At 45.1% G+C, this 18,941-nt stretch overlaps 1 protein-coding gene across 2 annotated transcripts in view; it reads right to left on the bottom strand.

Moving 5' to 3' along the window:
- FAT2 (FAT atypical cadherin 2) overlaps positions 1-18,941 on the bottom strand; it is an 84,931-nt gene that overhangs the window by 23,527 nt on the left and 42,463 nt on the right. For both annotated transcript variants that reach the window (XM_005683192.3, XM_018050131.1), the window contains exons 10-16: positions 14,827-18,885; positions 13,100-13,296; positions 10,478-10,631; positions 8,130-8,363; positions 3,678-4,061; positions 1,106-1,320; positions 9-146 (exon numbers count right to left, since the gene is read on the bottom strand). In XM_005683192.3, the coding sequence (XP_005683249.2) occupies positions 9-146; positions 1,106-1,320; positions 3,678-4,061; positions 8,130-8,363; positions 10,478-10,631; positions 13,100-13,296; positions 14,827-18,885 (5,381 nt within the window). The remainder of the gene's footprint in view (positions 1-8; positions 147-1,105; positions 1,321-3,677; positions 4,062-8,129; positions 8,364-10,477; positions 10,632-13,099; positions 13,297-14,826; positions 18,886-18,941) is intronic.

Here is an 18,941-nt window from a genome sequence, read left to right as displayed (position 1 = left end):
TGACTCACCTGTTCCCAGTCCAGGGCCTTGGCCACCTGTAGCTCTCCTTTCTTGGGATGGATGGCAAAGTGCCCAAGCTGGTTCCCTCCTATGAGGCTGTAAGTGATGGCACTATTTACAGGTCCATCTTCATCAGTTGCTGACACCTGCAGTGGAGGCAGGTGATGGTTGTGAATGGAGGGGCAAGAGAGACCATAAAGGAAATCTTGGCCCCTAGGAGTGTAGGGGGCACAAACATGTTCCTGGCCCACAGATTGTCCTTGGGCTGGCAGCCCCTAGACCACAGTCATCCTTTCCAAGAGGATATCTTCATTTACATCCTGGTAAGGATGTCAGCATGTCTTGGTTCATTCATTTATCTATCCATTCATTCATTCCTTCATTTACTCATTCATTCATAACCGACAGGGTACTAAGGTCCTGTGCTAGGGGTTGAGGAATATGCCAAAGTGAGTAAGCCCTCAGGAAGCTTAATGTGTAATTTTATGGTCAAGTCTAATTTGGAGCAAAGAATGATCAGTTTTATGGCTATAAATTTCACCTGGGGAAGTTAGACAAGGATTTGCAAAGGCCTGATGGATAAGGAAGGCTTCTGAGAGTGGAGTCAGCATTCCAGGCAGAGGAAACGATATGAGCCCAGGAATATGAAAGTACAGAGGATTTTTGGGGAAACATCTCCTCCTGTGTGGTTGGAGTGTAGGGTGCATGTGAAAGGAGATGAAAACCTCAAATACGGGCATGCAGAGTTCACTGTCACTGCATGAAATGGGGAGCAATTACATATTTAAATGCAAAGAGGTGTTGTTTGGTGTCCCCCCATTCCTCCCTTCCCAGACTGACCCTCTGTGCCCCTTGTGTCCTCTGGGGCCTCTCCCATGCCCATTATTTCATTACGTGATCTAGATCTTATCAAACATGGCTTTGAGACATTTTGTCACGAGAGAGCTTGGTTGAGGGGCTATATGTCAGTCAAGCCTATAGTGTATTAATTGATAAAATAATCTATGCTCATAGATGACTAAAGGAAGGGGAGACAAGAACCCACTCCAGAGGCCATCCCCCCGCTGCCCACACACACACACAGGGCAAAATCACAGATTCTTACTGTCAGCACAACATCCCCCACGATGGCATTCTCTAAGACCCTTGTGCTGTACAGATGCTGGGGGAATCTGGGCCGATGTTCATTGACATCGGTGATATTGACCACGATAGTGGTCATGTCACTGAGGGAGGAAGAGGCCTTCCGGCTGCACTCGACGGACAGGAAGTGCTTGGGGCTGGTCTCAAAGTCCAGGCTCTTGTTGACGTACAGGATCCCTGAAGAAACAAGAGGTGATGGGAGCATTGAGGCAGTTGGGACCACAAAGGCAGAGTGCTGAGGGGGGTCTTGAGCCAAATCCCAGGAGAGGCAACTCAACTGTGTTGGGAGAGATTGATCTCCTGCCTCATCTTCTCTGCCATCTCCTCCATCATCTATTTTCCCTCCCCCATAGTCTCCCTTCTCCTCCTCCATCTCCTCTCATTTTCCTTATTACCATCTCAGCGGCAGCTTTTCCCTCATTATTTATGTACTATTTCATTGAGATTTCGTTTAAATCTATAATGTTAACTCTGTGTCATATGGAGCTATAGTAACCCTTAGAACAAGAACAAGGTGTGATTTCCATTTTCTAGGTAAGTCAGCTGATGTGCCCAAAAGCTAAGTGACCTGCCCAAGCTCAGTCACCTAGTAAATGACAGAACTTATATTATAGAGTTTTATACTACCCAGCATTGTTCAACAGATTGTTAGGGCAGAGAGTTATTATTCTGAAAACTGGAAAATAAAAGAATAAGGATTTATCCTGCTATTCCTCTATAACTGAACAGTTAATGGTAGAAAACTCTTCTTCATAAAATGATTCCAGTTAGTAAATGAATGAAGAATGACAGGACTAGAAAAAGCCACCATTTTTGCAGCCCCTAAAGAAATAATATCCTTGGAAATAATCATTAAAGGCTGTTAAAACCTCTGTTGAAAGAATAGCTAATGAGGAACTCTGTAATAGATAGATCATACTAACAGCCTCTGAGCCCACCATCAGTCTTAACCTCAGGAAAAAGAACCAATAAACCATTACATGCCTCCTAATGTGGTGCAAAGGAGAGCCCAGCATCATCTATGAAGCACCGTTGGCAAAATATTGAGCTTGAACGTGATCAAGGTCTTTGATCCAAATATCATTTATAATAAGCTTGGGGGCTAGGGGGATATATTATATGACATCATAAAGGTACAACTAGCCAATCCAAAATATTAGAAAATCTCGCCTCACTCATGACCCAAATTTTTCATTAAAATAAATAAAATATTTATCTTATTTTATTAAATAAATAAATAAGTGGGAAATAAAGAGGGAGAGCAAAATGTTAGAGATTCAAAGGGACGTTTATATAGCTCCTATCAATGAAATGCAATATGTGGACTTTTGAGGCTGTTGACAAACAAACCAACTCCAAAAAGTCATTTGAGATATAGTCTGAAAAGTTGTCTGGAAACTATATTAAGGAATTATTATCTTTTGGGTGTGCTAATGATATTATAGCTGTGCCTATACAAGAAATCTGTATCATTTAGAGATACACACTGAAGTATTTACAAACCACATGATATCATGTCTGGGGGTTGCTTTTTTTTTTAACTGAATCTTGATCCTGTTACTTATTTATTTGGCTGCACTGGGTCTTAGTTGTGGTACACGGGATCTTCGGTCTTTATTGAGATGTGCAGGCTCTTAGTTGCAGCAGGTGGGGTCTAGTTCCCTGACCAGGGATTGAACCCCAAGCCCCTGCGTTGGGAGTGCAGAGCATTAGCCACTGGACCACCAGGGAAGTCCCTGGGATTTGCTTTAAAATAACTCAGCAATGGGTGGATGTGAGGGTTTAAGGATGAAACTAGACAAGACGAATGTTGTGGGGTCCATATACTGTTTCCTCTATTTTTAAAAAATATGTTTAAAGTCTCCATAATAAAAATTGAAAAAAAAAAAAAAGAATGCTCAACAGGCAGATGCTTTAGGAGGTAGAGCACACCATTGCAGAGGCACTGTGGGGAGGGATCCACGTGGGGCCTGATCTGACCTGAGCAGCTTCTGAGGCCCTTCCAAGGGATGCTATGAGTCTGACTTAGATTCTTTCATGGATAGGAGGATAGAAGAGAGCAGTTGTCCTAGATGTCTATCTTTATGAGACTAAGGGAAAATTCAAGGGAGCTGGGATGTTTGTGGATGGCTTTAGGAGGGAAGCAGGCAGCCTTGCCTTGGGCTGCTCAAGCCCCAAATTCTAGCAGGTGCTTTATGCCTTGGCAGCAAAGGATGGAGGGTGGCCTCAGCATCCTGGGGCTGGATGTGAGCTGGGACTGTGAAGCTGCAAAGTGGGAGGAGGGGTGTCCTCAACACAGAGTCCTTGGTGGGGACATAATGGAAGGAGGGGTGTTTCCATATAAGCTGGGCCCAGGGTGCAAGAAGGGACTTGGTACCTAGAGAGATCCAGAGTGAAAAAGGGGCTGAAGGATGCCAGGGAGGGGCTGTTGTATGTGAAGAATCCAGTGTTCCCCAAAACTGTGAGTCAATGTGTGTGTGTGCGCGCGCTCGTGTTTAGGGTTGGGGTGGAGCTGCCTCCCGGAGCTGTCTCACCTGTGCGGGCATCCAGGCGGAACCTCCCCTGCTCATTCCCACTGACTACGCGGTAGCTAGTCTTCTCAGCACCCGGGCGTGTGAGGGTGGCGAGCCGCAGCACCTCTGTGCCTCGCTGGGCATCCTCTGGCACCTGCACGCTGTGCTCGGTGCTCAGAAACACGGGCAGGTAGTCCTCCAGCCCCACCACAGAGACCGTGACGGTACCCAGCGTGGAGAGCGGTATCGGGGTGCCCAGGTCAGAGGCACGGACGGTGAGCTCCAGAGCTGCCTGTGGCCTGACCCGCAGCGGCTTCTCCAGCCGGATCACACCTGTGGTAGCCTCAATGGAAAAGTGGCCTTCAGCAGAGTCCGTGAGAGAATAAACCACCTGGGCATTGGTGCCTGGGGAGGGAGACAGAGTGCATTATTCATCCAGAGGGACCTCCCCTGGGCCCTGCCTGCTGCAAAGCTTTCAGACAGAGGAGGGTCTGGAAGGCAGGGTCCCTAAGCTAAAATGCTTAGGCTGTTAGCAGTGAGACCCTGTCATGTGGGGGTTCTTGATGAGGGTGGGGCCCAAGACCTCATAGAAGGTTCTTGTGAAGGGGAGGGTTATTCTGCAAACCCTTAAGGATATCTGAAGCTGTTTATGTAGAGGTTAGGGTCCAATGTCAGTTCATAAAATGAAAATTTTACAAGATTGAAACCACCCATAGCGAGTTCTTTGGTTGTGATAGAACAGTTCTTGATTGTGGTGGTGGTTGCATGAGTCTATACATGGGATAATATTGAATAGAAGTGCATACATGTACATATTCAAATAAGTGCGTATGGAAACTGTGAAATTTGAATAAGGTTGGAGTCTAATTATCAGTAATGTCCCTGGTGGCTCAGATTGTAAAGAGTCTGCCTACAGTGCGGGAGACCCAGGTTTGACCCCTGGGTCAGGAAGATCCCCTGGAGAAGGCAATGGCAACCTACTCCAGTATTCTTGCCTGGAAAATCCCATGGACGGAGGAGCCTGGCAGGCTACATGGAGTTGCAGAGAGTCGAACACGACAGAGCAACTTCACTTTCTTTTTTTTTTTTTCTATTGGTAATGTCCCATGACCAGTTTCCTGGTTTTAATGTTATACTACAGATTGCTGCCTCTGGGAGAAGCTGGGTGAAGGATGCATGGGCCTCTCAGTACTATTTTTGCAACTTTCTGTGTGTCTATAATTATGTCAAAATAAAAAGAAAACAAAAAACAGAAAATAAAATATACACCCATGGAAAGTTCTTAGTAAATCAAAGCACATGATGTTTTTCCAACTTTGTCTCAGAGGCTGTTATTTCCTTTGGTTGTGGACCAGATGAAGCAGTTGGCTCAGGCAGGGCCCATAGGGTCTGAAGAAGGCCAACATTTAATGCTCAGCCATGAGAACCTCACCCAATGGGAAGAGCACAGGCCTTGAGCCTATAGAGACTGAATCTCACACGCACATGGGGACACACAATGCTTTTGTTGAATTTACATGAACTAAATGTGCATATCATGCACACTCTTCCATACGTGTATTTTTTTCTCGAGAGAGAAGTACTGGTCAGGCTGCATTTGAAATATTGAGGTGGAATATTGGGTTAGAATAATAATAGCAGTTTTGAAGGGTTAATTGTTAACTGGTACAAGGCCAGAGGATGAATCCTAGAAGGGAGGTAGGGTTGGAAACTCAAGAGTGAAGAAGCTAGGGCTCTTTATCCAGAAAAGGAGCCTTGAGGCTAGAGCTGACAGCACGTCCCAGTCTTGGAAGGTCTAGGACACCTGTGTGGCTGCAGATGGCAGGACCATGATTGACAGGTATCTGCTTCAAAATGCTAACACTGAATAATTATCTGAAGAGGGAAGGGGCTGCCTGGGAAGTTGGGAGCTTCTGTTCCTGGAGGTGTGCAAGCCCTGGCTAGTGAGCATTGCAGGGCCTTAGATATTAGATGCCTTTGCACTGACTATTTGCCCTCCCTGGAACCCCTGCGTTCCTCCAAAATCTCTCACCTCCCTCAATGCCAAGCTAAAACTCCCTTCCTCTAAGAAGTTGTAAATTTACTCTGTTGGTGTCTCATGAAGCAGGGTATTTTGATCTGTCTTATCACTACCATCATCTTCATCATTGTTCCTCTGGCTACTTTGATCCTGAGGGTATTTTTTACCTATAGCAAAATTGTCCAATTTTCTTGAATTAAATTTTATAATTGTATATGTACATATATATATATAAACGTGTATATATACACATACATCTATAGACATAAGTAGAGATCGCCACAGTGAAAAACTTCATGATGTCAGAAACTTTAAATGGTACAGTATGAAATGAATACTCCTGGATGAATCCAACTTGCCTTGTAAATAGTAAAAGGAAAAGAATCCTAATGAAAACCAAGTCATTAAAATTAAAATGTAAAATATTAAAACGTAAAAATAAAATGTAAACTATTCCACTTCATTGCCTAGAAAATTGATCCAAGAATTTAGTAGACTAAATGGAGTTTGCGCCCTAGGTTTCTTTCTTGTGGCCAATTAATCAGAGTCGAATAATTCTGATTGGTGTATTGTATTCAAAATATCCTGGAACTTAAACGATAGGATTGAAAGTGCTCCAGGTCTAAGAGGCAGGGAGAAGCAATGAGGCTGAAATGCCCCACATCAGTCTTGAAATGGCCAAAATCTTTGGTCCCCTAGCACTTAGATACACAGTTTATGGACATTTTCTACTTGTAACTGTCCGTAGGTGCCGGGAGCCAGTGTGAGGAACTCTGCCCATGGCAAGGGTCATGAGGAAGGAGGCTTGGCATACGCAAAGGCGTGATCAAGCCTCAGGAAACCCCCTGTTCCCGAGCATCTAACCCCAAAACCAGAGTCTGTTTATGCTCTCACCTACACCTCTGACTTTACTGGGGCTCTCCCCATAACCGTTTCTCTTGGAGAAGGAGTAAACGTGCAGCTCCAAGTCAATAAAAATTCTTGGGCGTGACAAGAGTGTTTCAGCTTATGGACTCCTCTGAAGGTTATCTAGCCCGCCTGTATAGATTCGTCCGGCCACATGTGATTGTTTACAGCCTCCCAACCTGAGAGGCATGAGATGTTTTAGACTTACTAAAGGCAAATTCTTTTGGGGAATTAGAAATTATTAGTATAGTGGGTTGGTTAGGAATTATATTGGTGAAGGGTTCTTCATTTGTTGTGTCAATAATTGCTGCTAATTCCCTGCTCTGGGTGGGACAAGGGTGTCTTAGGTCAAACCTCTCTGCTGACAGACTAGCTTGTGTGACAGGATTATCCATATTCCTGCCACTAGGCACATGATTGTTTACTACCTCTTAACCATAAACAGCACAGAGAGTTTTGGAGTATTTTGAGAGTCTTAATTAGCATAGGGCTTTTTCTTCTTGTTGAGTCAATGATTGCCGCCAGGCCTCCATATCCTTAGGCACCTGGGAATATATTAATCAATGTATTTGGACTATAGAAAAGGAAATACAGTAGTTTCTGATGTTAGCAATACTAGACTTTTTGAGTTAATGGATTTTCTCCTTTGTAATAGATCACTGTGCTTTGTTATTAATCACTGTGTCCTTGTTAGGTAAAAATGTAACTTTATCACTATCTTAAGACCAAATAGATCTTAAGGGGAACATTGGTGAAAGGATTTTCATTTGTTGGGCTGATGTTTGCTGCTAAATCTCCATGTTCCCTACCCTTATAATGAATATAACTAACATATAGGAGAAATAAGTATTAACCTTTAAGACTAATCATGTTAACCTTGGGTTAAATAAATTCCTTTCTTGATTGTAACTCACTACACCCTCACCCTATCGGAATGTAACTTTATTTGGAGGGTGGTGCCTGGTTTAAGAAAAAACACCCTTGGAAAAAATATGTTTTTTGGTTATCAGAAAGAAAGGATCATAAAATCCCTAAGACCTTTTTATGTGAAGCACCTGATTTTGATAAAGGTCAGGACTGCTGACCATCCCCCACCCCCCCCCCAACCCCGATGACTCTGTATTCATCCCTATGTATAACAAAAGGTATATAAGCAAACCTAAAAGTAAAGAAATCAGATCAGTTTCCGGAAAGACTGATTCCCCCATGTCGCTTCTTTCTTGCTCCCGTTTTTCTGGCTGAATTCCCATCTGGAGCATGGATGCTATTCCATGTAATCCAAGTTATTCAGCCTCTTTTTCTCCACTAATCTTCCTACTACACTATCCATTTCTAATCTCTCTATATCTGTGATTAAATATGTATTTTTCCAAAGACGCCGACTCTGTCCCCACCTTTGAATCACCCTGGATCCACCAGGGCTGGACCCTGGCATGTGGGCTCAGGAGTGACAGTCCTTGCAGTTCCAGAACAAGAGAGAGAGAGAGCCAAACCCTCGCCTAGGGTGACCCTGTGAGCAAATGGCCTCTAATCCTTGTCTTTCTCACCTTGGTCAGGGTCCCGGGCCAGTACTACTGCCACAGGGGTCTTCACCGTGGTGTTGTCGAAGACTGCCACAGCAGAGTGGCTGGGGAAGAACCGGGGGGCGTTGTCATTCACATCCTCCACATGGAGGATCACATCTGCCTGGCACGATTGGCCGCCTCCATCTGTTGCCTTGGCAACAAGGCTGTATGCATCCTTCTTCTCTCGATCTAAGGCTGTGAGTGTGGTCAGCTCCCCTGGCAAGAGAAAGGACAGAAAGTGATCTTTCTCTGGAGGCCATGATCCTAGCATGTACATTCCTGATGTCTATATGAGATAACCTCAGCACCGCCCACCCCCCTCAGTGTGCTGTCACAGAGAATAGGGGTCCTGTGTACAGATGGTTAGGAAAGAGGCTCAGTCTGTATCTTTCCACACCTGCTTGCTTTCCTAGTCACATTCTACCACCACATCCCCAATTTAAAATTCACACCAACAAGCTACAAAGAGGCACAACGTTTTAAAATGCCAGTTAGACAGTTTCTGACACCACATAAAATGTGTTTATGCTTTGGCCTGCAGTCTCACTTCTAGGACTGTATCTGATAGAATAATCAACCCAAGGAGAAAATATACATGTAGAGATATTCTCTGCAGCATTCTTTATAAATAGCAACATACTGAAAATATCCTGTGTCTTTCAAAAATCTACTGGTTAAATACGTTATCATTTAGCCATAGAGTAAAATATTCTGCAATGGGAAAAGTGATTATGGCAAAACTTTGTGTACCGCCTTGTTGATAGCTCCACGATATTGCTCTAAGAAAAAGGAAGTCACAAAATAGTATGCTATATAGAGATTGTGGCATGCATGGAAAACCAGTCGGATAGAATATATGCCAAGAGTGCTTATCTTTCATTAGAGGCTGGTTGTCATGAAGATTTTCCAGTGTCTGCCTAATACACACCTACATGGTTTGTATTTTTGAGCAATGAGTAAGTGAAAGTTGCTCAGTTGTGTCTGACTCTTTGCGACCCCATGGACTATACAGTCCATGGAATTCTCCAGGCCAAAATTCTGGAGTGGGTAGCCTTTCCCTTCTTCAAGGGATCTTCCCAACCTAGGGATTGAACCCAGGTCTCCCACATTGCAGGCAGATTCTTTACCAACTGAGCCACAAGGGAACCCCATTTTGAATAATGAGCACGTATTATTTCCTTACTCAGATAAACCATTGAATTTTTTTTAAGACCCTGCTAATCATCCTTCATCTGGACAAAGAACAGTAGAGAGAGGTTAGGTCACCTCCTTGGGTGACTCAGCATGCCTATGCTAGGGTCAGAAAGGGCAGTGCAGCTTCTTGAAATACTCACTCTCATCTGCCACCTCCCTGCTCAGCAACCTCCATAGTATCCTTTGAGCTACTGGTTCCAAGTGTCAGGAGCTGGCTTTCTGTGCAAGTCACAGAGAGGGCTCAAGAGCCCTCTACGTTGCATGTCCCCATACCCTCCATTACAGCAGCAGGACAAGGACTTCCCCTTCTCTGAAGGAACCAGGCTCTGCCCTGCCTTCTCCACCAGGCGCTCACAGCCAAACCTTTCCCAAGTATTCCGGTCTACTCTGCTGGACTCTGCTTCCCACTCTCTGCTTTGTCCCCTAACTGATAATGACAATGGAAACCGTATCTACTGAATTATTATTATGTGCCAGACTTGGGCTTAGATTTCTATATACTTTATTGGGATCCTTACAATAGCGCCCTGGGGTTTTATCTCAATCTGCAGCATACAACCTTGAGATCATGTCTTTGATCATGACTTTTTATCCACTTGAACCTTTTAATGGCTCTGTAGGTAAGGACTTGGCTCCTGTGCCCCAGGGGGCCTCATCCTTTGCCCTCTTTCTCTCCTCCCCTTCTGTGCACCAGTTCCTGTCTTCTAGGTCCTTACCTGTGCATGTTCTTTCCCAAAACAAAGTCCTCGTATGAAATCTCTTTCTGCCTTGAATGTCCAACCTTACCACTCCCTTACCCCCTGGCTATTTCCTCAAAGAAATTTTACTTACCCCCACTTCCAAACTTAAGTTCTGCTGTCAAAAACTCACCTAACATCCTGAATTTTTCTTACCTCAGCACATGTCAAACCACTGACTCAGTACCTTTCCCACTAGACTGTGAAGAACTCGATCTTGTCTTATCAATTTTTGTCCCCAGCATCTAGTGAATGCTTGGCACATAGTGCCAATATATGTTTGCTGAGTGGATGGATGGATAGGTGAATTCTTGTTTCTTCTCTAAGGAGCCTGGGTACTGGGCACTGGTTATTCAGTGTATCAGTTCTTGGCTTGATCCTGCAGCTCAGGAAACCTACCTGTGTGAGGATCCAGCTTAAATTCATCCGCCCCAGGGCCATGCAGAGAGTATGTGATCTGAGCATTGGTGTCGGAGTCCAGGTCTGTTGCAGAAACTTTCAAAATGAAGTGTCCTGGAGGTACGTCTTCACTGACTTCGCCAGTGTAGAGAAGCTGAAATCGAAAGACAAAGAAGAGGGAGATTGTGGGAGATATGCTAAGATCCAGAGAGAGACAGAGTTACAGGACAAGATAGAAGCAGAGAGAGAGATGAGAGAGGAGAGATGGAAGTGGGGAGGGGAGAGAAGCAGAGAGAGGGAGGGAGGAGAATAGAGTAAGATAGAACATGCAGGGAACATGGAGATGAAAAACAAGGAGAAAGATGATGGGAGACCTAGTCAGAAAAGCAGAGCATGAGAGAGAATTTCCACCATCTGAAAGCTCACACTCAGGGCTAGAAGTGAAAGTGAAAAGTTGCTCAGTTGTGTCTGACTCTTTGCGACCCCATGGACTGTAGCCCACCAGGCTCCTCTGTCCATGGGATTCTCCAGGCAAGAATACTGGAGGATCTCCAGGGGATCTTCTCCAGTGGATCTTCGCAACCCAGGAATTGAACCCAGGTCTCCCGCATTGCAGACATGTTCTTGACCATCTGAGCCACCAGGACCTGCCACAACCTTTTACTCCATAAGGGCCACATTTCGAAGAGTGTGGCCCAGGGGAGAGGCTGGAGGCCAGTGTTTTTCCAGCTGCTGGTGCTGGACACAGTTTCCAAGCAAACCTGTTCCCCCATTGCCCACTGTGGATTAGCACGGACCCCCATATATGCTCTGGGTGGAGGTTTTGTGCTTGGCAGGCTGTGTTGAGATGCCACCCCCCACCCCCCACCCCAGACTCTTTCCCTGGCTCTGGTTATGCTCTTGATCACCTCTGAGAAGGCTAAGGTGAGTTTGGCCCCAGACTCCCTCAGCATGAGGAGGATACAGGCTGGTTAGAAGGATGCTGAGGCAAAAGAGAAAGAAGGTATGGCCACTGTTCTCCCCAGAAGGTTGCCCTTCTGAGACCATCCAAAAGGTGTTCATCTTGGATCCTGCAGAGAGACATTTTCCATGCATTCCACTTGATAATCCAGGTTCTCTTCTACTTTGCTTCTATGAGATTGGAGCATAGAAAACAGAGCAAGGAAAGGTGATAGGATATATGATTTTTGTGTATTCCAAGGTATGTGTCCATATATATGTATACAAATAAAGTATGAAGAACTGAAGTATACACATATGTACATGCTTATATGTTTGTGTGAGTTGCTGCTGCTGCTGAGTCACTTCAGTCATGTCCGACTCTGTGTGACCCCATAGACAGCAGCCCACCAGGCTCCCCTGTCCCAGGGACTCTCCAGGCAAGAACACTGGAGTGGGTTAGAGATGTACATTTACCTGTATGAATGGGTATGTTATGGATAAATGTTATTTGGTGGCTCAGATGGCTACCTATAATGCAGGTAGACCCAGGTTCAATACCTGGGTCAGAAGATCCCCTGGAGAAGGAAATGGCAACCCATTCCAATTCTCTTGCCTGGAAAATTCCATGGACGGAGGAGCCTGGTAGGCTACAGTCCATGGGGTTGCAAAGAGCTGGACACGACTGAGCGACTTCATGCATGCATGCATGCTTATGTGTATCTTTGTATATATGTATATATGTATTTGCATATTTATAGAGTTATAATCTTTCAACTACATGTATGTGTGTGAGTACCTGCATATAAGTGTGCACTTATATGTATTTATACTGAAGAACTGGATTTTTTTATACACTTGAATTATGCTAACTTGATGTCATAAAAATTTAATATTAATAGTTTATTTGGAAACCTTAAAGTAATGCAACCCCCCCAAATTAAAAATTATTTATTGTGTTTTAAAAAATGTGTTTAAAAGCAAAGCTACATGACAATGGTTGTTGATTTATGTCCTCTAAGAATGCAATTTCTCTCCTGATGTATGTGTGCGCGCACACACACACACACACACCACTCAATATTTTCCTTGGGAAATTTAGTGTTTAATTATATGAGGTCCTTAGGAAAGTCTCCCTTATCAAAAATGTAGCTGCCCTGTCTGTATGTTTGTGTATACATGTATCCTGGAGGAGGGTTTCTGATGGTCTGTATAATGCATGCAGATGTAGGGATATGCACATAAAGACATGGTGAGTGGTGCAGGGTGTCTCTGGGGGAAAGTCTCTTTGGATATATTTGATAACAATGAGCCATGCTAACAAGTTGAGTGATAGAGTGACCTTTCCATTGAGCGTAGCAGACTGCTTGGAGAATGAAGTTACTTCTGGATATGTTTTGCAGGAAAAAAGGATCTTTTTAGAGAGTGTGGGGAAGGGAGTGGGGAGAGCTATGGACCATGAATCCTAAAGAGCTTGGTGACATCCTTTTGGGAAGGGCAAGGAATTACCTGGAACGGTCCCTGCCCCAGGCACTAGTCTGAGGCCGGCCGGGGAGAAGCAAGGGCAGGTTTGGTCAGTGATGGCTCGCCTCAGAGATGGTACTCTGAGTCCTTCTCCTTCCTCTTACCCTTTGCTCCAGCTTCCTTATCTCCACTCCTCCCCTACCCTCAGCTGGCTCTCACCTGTGAGCACTGTGGGCTGTTATCATTGATGTCCAGGACAAAGATCTCCACGGGGACTGAAGCCTGGAACTTGCCATCAGAAGCTGTGATTCGGAGCAAGTACTTGGCTGTGTGCTCACGGTCCAGGGTCTTCCTCGAGAAAATTCTCCACTCATCTCCAACTTGGCTGATGCCAAACTGGCCCAGGGGGTCTCCCTCTAGAAATATGGGACAGAGTTTCCTGAAGCCAAGCCATAGGAACAAACCAGGCTTTGTACTATAGGTGACTGCCCACCTGACACTTTTTTTTTAGGATTGCAGGGAAAGGCAAAAATTTCCTCCTTTAACTAGGGACCTACATTTCTTCAGTGAGTCAGTTATTTGGTGTTATGAAACCTCTTTCAACTTCAAAGGTCTCCTGTTAAATGGAATTATCACTGCAAGAAATGCTGCTCCAAAGTATGTGGCTAAGGGGCACATTTCTTCTTTTGTGTGCATTGGAAGACATTCGGAGAAGTTAAAGGGAAGCAGATAGCAATTCTAGACAAGAACCATCTAGTATCCAGTATCTGTTCAATAGTGGAGGGCTGGAAGGTGATCAATAACATTCAACTCTCTGAGGTTTTATTTTACAACTGAGTACACAGGCTAACCAGAGGTTCAGATGGCTCATTAGGTTTGCTTCTGAGTCATCTTTTCTTGACATCCATCACTGAGAGGGGAGATGGATTTTCGAGATTCTAAGATTCTGGAGCTCCAAGATTCAGCTATTCCCTGAGTTGATGATACAGTGGCATTTATTATGTTATTATTCAGAGAGTTTAAGATTTTTGTGTTTTTAAAAGTCTGATATTATAAGATTCTATTTCACTAAGACTCCATGTTTCAAACAACTTTTATCCAGGCTCTGTCTCCAGGAGTCTATAATTCTTGGTTGGAATGTCATGCTTGTTAACTCTCCGCCAGACAGCTGTGAGAGCAGAACAAACTATGACTATGGGAATGGGATGACAAGGCAGCTGGGACACAGGGAAAGGGACACTGAGAAGTAAAGAAACTCTCTGGCCACCAGATGGCTGGTTTCACCCCTGGACAGAGATTGGAGTCGTTTAGGTTTGCAGTGGTTATCTACTGGGGAAAGCAGTTTGTAGGGTCTGGTTTTAATCCCAGTCCTGATGCAAGCTTGGAGTATGATCTTGATTGAGTTTATCCTCCTATCTGGGCTTTGGTTCTCCCATGTGTGTGTGAAAGAAGAGGATTGGGTTGGAATCATATCCAACCCACTTAACACTCAGGTCCTATGATTGACTAGGAAGCATTTTCTACTATCCACAACTTGCCCTTGGCAGAGTACTACTCTGCAAGGATAATCACCTCACAGAATTTCTATAGCCCACACAACTGTTGATCCCCTCTCCATCTTCCAGAAGCTAACAGAACAGTTACAGTATCTCCCTTCTATTCTACCTACTCCAGCTAAGGTAATAAGAGATCCTCGTTACAAAGCACTTTCTAATTTATAGGGAGCTATCAAAGCTTTTTCAAGTTAGATCCTGTCAGCATCCCTTGAGATGAATTAAAACAGCCATGCCAAGTCTATAACTGGAGCAGTTGAGGTCCTGGAAAGTTAAGTGATTTGCTCAAGATCACACTGTTAAGTGGCAGAGCAAGGACTTAAACCCATGTCTTAAGAAACGTCTTACTGGAATTTTTTTCAGTGCATCCCACTCTAAGATAGGTATCCTTACCTGTGATATAGCAGGTGACCTGTCTGTTCTGCTCAGAGATATCAGCATCCAAGGTTTTAAGAGTGGCCACAGGTTCACCAGGCTCACTGTTCTCTACCACAGATCCTCTATAGTCTTCTGAAGCAAATCGGGGGGCATTGTCATTTTCATCTGTAATGGAGACTTCAACCAGGACCTGAGAAGATAGCTGGATGGTCCGGCCATGGTCATAGGCCACTACATAAAAGTGGTAGATCTGGTTGGTCTCACAGTCAAGTTCCTGGAGTGTGGTGATCCAGCCAGTTTCACTGTCAATGGCAAAAAGTTCATGGATATTGCTACCAGGGTCCACTGGCAACCTGTAGCTCACCTGGCCATCATCCCCAGTGTCCTGATCATTGGCAGTCACTTGAATGACTGAGGTCCCCACTGGCATATTCTCAGTGAGAACAGCCTTATATGGGTCAGCCTCGAATATAGGCCTATTGTCATTGACATCCTTCACTTGGATGTTGACAGAGACCAGGGAACCCAAATAAGTGTCATTATGGGGGCAATGAGCCATCAAGTCAATCTGGTACCATTTGGTGGACTCATAATCCATGGCCTTCCTCACCTTTAGAACCCCTGTGTTTTGGTCCAAGGAGAAGATGCCATCCCTGTTGCTCTCTGGCGTGGTGCCCTGCACCAGACTATAGATGACTGGATCCTGAGCTGCCACTGCTTTAACAGAGCCAATTTCAGACCCCTCTGGAAGGTCTTCTGATGCAGAAAAGGTATATAGAGGTTCAGAAAATTGGGGCAAAGATACTTCATTAGGAACCACCTGAAGTCGTAACAGCATGAGAGAGTTCCAGTGAGGAGGGCCCCCATCCTGAGCTTTAATTTTTAAGTCAAAGGCCCGATTTTCCAATCCCACCAGGCTCTCTTTCACCTTGACAACACCAGTAATTGGGTTGACTTCAATGACCTCTTCTTCCAAGTCCTCCACTGAGTCCACTGAGTAGGTGACGTCTGCATTCCGGCCTTCGTCTGCATCATAGGCCAGCACCTGGATGACTGGGGAGTCCTTACTGACATTGGACTGAATGGATACAGTGTACTCAGATGCTTTGAACTGTGGAGGGTTATCATTTTCATCCGTGAGGATGATCTTCACAGTGCAGAATGCCACGCGTCCTCCTCCGTCCTGAGCCATGACCTTAATGGCAATGACCCTTTCTGTGGAATTTTCCCGGTCTAGTTTCTGCAGTGTGGTGATCTGGCCACTCGGGTTTATGGAGAACTTCTCACCTGCTAGTTTATTGATAATGGTGTAATCTACAGTGCCATAGGGACCACTGTCTTTGTCTATGGCTAACAACTCAATCACCTTGGTCCCCACTTTTGCATTCTCAGCCAATTCTGCCTCATAAATATGCTGCTGGAACTCTGGGCTGTACTTGTTGGCATTTGTAGTGTTGATATACACAGGTACAGTTGCTCGGAAGACCCCATCAGAAGCACCTACCCTCAAATTGTAAGAAGAGTCCAAGTGCTTTTTGCAAAGGTTGTACATAGAAATTATTCCCGATGAACTGTTAATGGAGAAGTGCCTGTCCTGATTGCCGGAAAGAATCAGGTACTCCAGGCGGGAGGTGTCCCTGCTGTCAGGGTCAAGAGCTTGCACTTTGAGAACCAGGTGTCCACAGGTTGCCAGCTCACTGACATTGGCTTCGTACTGAGGTTGCCTGAACTCTGGGGGGTTGTCATTGATGTCAGACACATTGACAACCACAAGGGTTTCACCAGTGAGTGGGGGATCTCCTCTATCCATGGCCCTGACTTTCACATGAAAATGTTGTTGGGCTTCGTAGTCCAGCTCTTGAACTGTGGACATTTCCCCTGTGCTCCTATTGATCTGGAAGAATTTGGAAACATCTGAGCCATCCTCTACAATCTGGTAAGAGACATCACGGTTCTGCCCTGAATCCCGGTCAGAAGCCAATAGTTGGATCACGGGAGTCTGAGCAGGCAAACCTTCTGAGATTGAAGTGGTGTAGACCAACTGAGAGAAGGTGGGAGGATTATCATTCACGTCCTCCACCAGGACTTCCACGGTGGCCTCAGAAAATGACCCCAGAGCAGTGTCTGTGGCTCTGACTGTGAACACGTGTTTGGTCTTAGACTCATAGTCCAAAGGGCCCGTCACGGTTAGGACACCAGTCTTAAAGTCAGTGGTGAACAGCATCAAGGGCTCTTCCTCTACAATGTTGTAGATGAGCCGGAGTCCCTCTGGACTCCGGGCCTGGGTGTGGAGAATAGGGGTATAGAGTGTGATATTTTCAGGCACTCTGACTTTGTAGTAAGGCGTCTGAAACAGTGGGTTGGATTTATTTCTCACAATGACAAGTACCTCTTCCTCAGCCTGGAGGGATGGAGTTCCTCCATCTTGAGCAATGACTTTGAGGCGATACTTATTCAGAGCCTGATAATCAAAGGGTTTCCTTAATGATATGTCCCCAAGATAGGGGTCAATTCGAAAATATGTGTAATCTTCTGCAAATGCATAGGTGACAGCACCATTCACCCCCAAGTCCTGGTCAGTGGCAGACACCTGAAAGAGGACATCTCCTGGTTCTGTGCCATCTTGGATGATTGTGTGGTAGGGCAGATGTTTAAATTCGGGGCTATTGTCATTGACATCCTCAACAGAGACTCGGACCAGAGCCTGAGCCACCCTCTGAGGTGTCCGATTGTCCCTCAGTTCCACTGCCACCTCATGAGTGTCCTGCTGTTCTCTGTCAAACCCCACACCTCTCGTCTGCAACACACCTGCTGATTGGATCATGTGAAACATATCTGTGCCATTCAAAAGGAAGTAGGACAAGGTGTCGTTCAAATGATTGCCTTGGGCACCAAGAATCACCAATGCCTTTCTCTCCAGTAAATTCTCCTTCACTGTTGCCCTGTAGACATCCCGGTCAAACTGTAAGGTTGTGTTAAGAGCTTGTGTCCAAGAAATCTTTACTAGTGCAGTATCTTGATACAGGCCATCAGAAGCTCTGACAATAAGCTCCCGAGAGAGTCCCAGGAGAGTAGGATCCAACACAGATATGCGACCAGTAATGGGATGCATGGCAATAGCTTCGTCAGCATTGCCAGTTTTGATGCTATAACTGACTTCTGAGTCATCGTCACTGGCCTGCACCGTAAGGAGCGCCATACCCCGGTGGACTGGCTTCATTATTGCTACTTCATATATCTGGTCCAAGAACCTGGGAGGACAGTCATTAACATTCCTGACGTTGATTATGACCTGGGCAGCCCTGGGTGCAAATAAGATGGGGCTTCCTTGGTCATGGACATAGATGTTGAATTGGAAAGAGGGCATGCTTTCGTAATCCATCTCTAATACGGTGGTTAGAGTTCCCATGCTGGGATCGATTTTTAAAAACTTCAGAGTCTCTGGTTCCAAAATTTTATAGACCAACAAGGAATTTGCTTCTTTGTCACTGTCAGAGGCTCGGATCACGAGGGGGTTGTTGTTTTCATCCATGATCATGCTGCTCAGTGGAGCTGCTTCACTAATTTGGCCCACAAAAGTCAATTTTGAGAACATGGGAGCATTGTCATTTTCGTCAATGATGTAAACAAGAACCATGATATCAGTAAATGCACCCGCCATATTGCTGCCTCGGATTTTCAGCTGGTAAGATGAAATTTTCTCATGATCCAGTTTCTTCTGAGTAGAAATGAGTCCAGAATATGAGTTCATGGAGAATACGCCATTCTTGTTTCCCTCTCTTAACTCATAGGTAACTTCTGAGAAGCTTGTAGCTGAGATGAGGAGGATTGGGGAACCCACAGGGATTGATTCAGGGATCTCTACAAAGTACTCAGAATTTGAAAAGACGGGGGCACTGCTGTCGGAGGGGTGGACGTGAATGATCACTGTAGCCAGGTCATGCCCTTGTGGGGAGCCTTGATCTTCTGCCTTCACTGTTAGAGTATACCGGGCATGATTTGCCTGATCAAGTTTCTGCGCTAGAGTGATGATGCCTAGCAGGGCGTTGATGTTGAAGAAACCTTCGCTGTTCCCTAAAACAAAAGACAAGAGAAATTGAAGTTTACCACATCCTCAAGAGGTACCAACT

Source organism: Capra hircus, chromosome 7 (assembly GCF_001704415.2).
Source record: "Capra hircus breed San Clemente chromosome 7, ASM170441v1, whole genome shotgun sequence".
NCBI classification, from domain to species: Eukaryota; Metazoa; Chordata; class Mammalia; order Artiodactyla; family Bovidae; genus Capra; species Capra hircus.
Note: the sequence above shows the minus strand (reverse complement) of the source record. Positions and strands in the feature narration are given on the sequence as shown.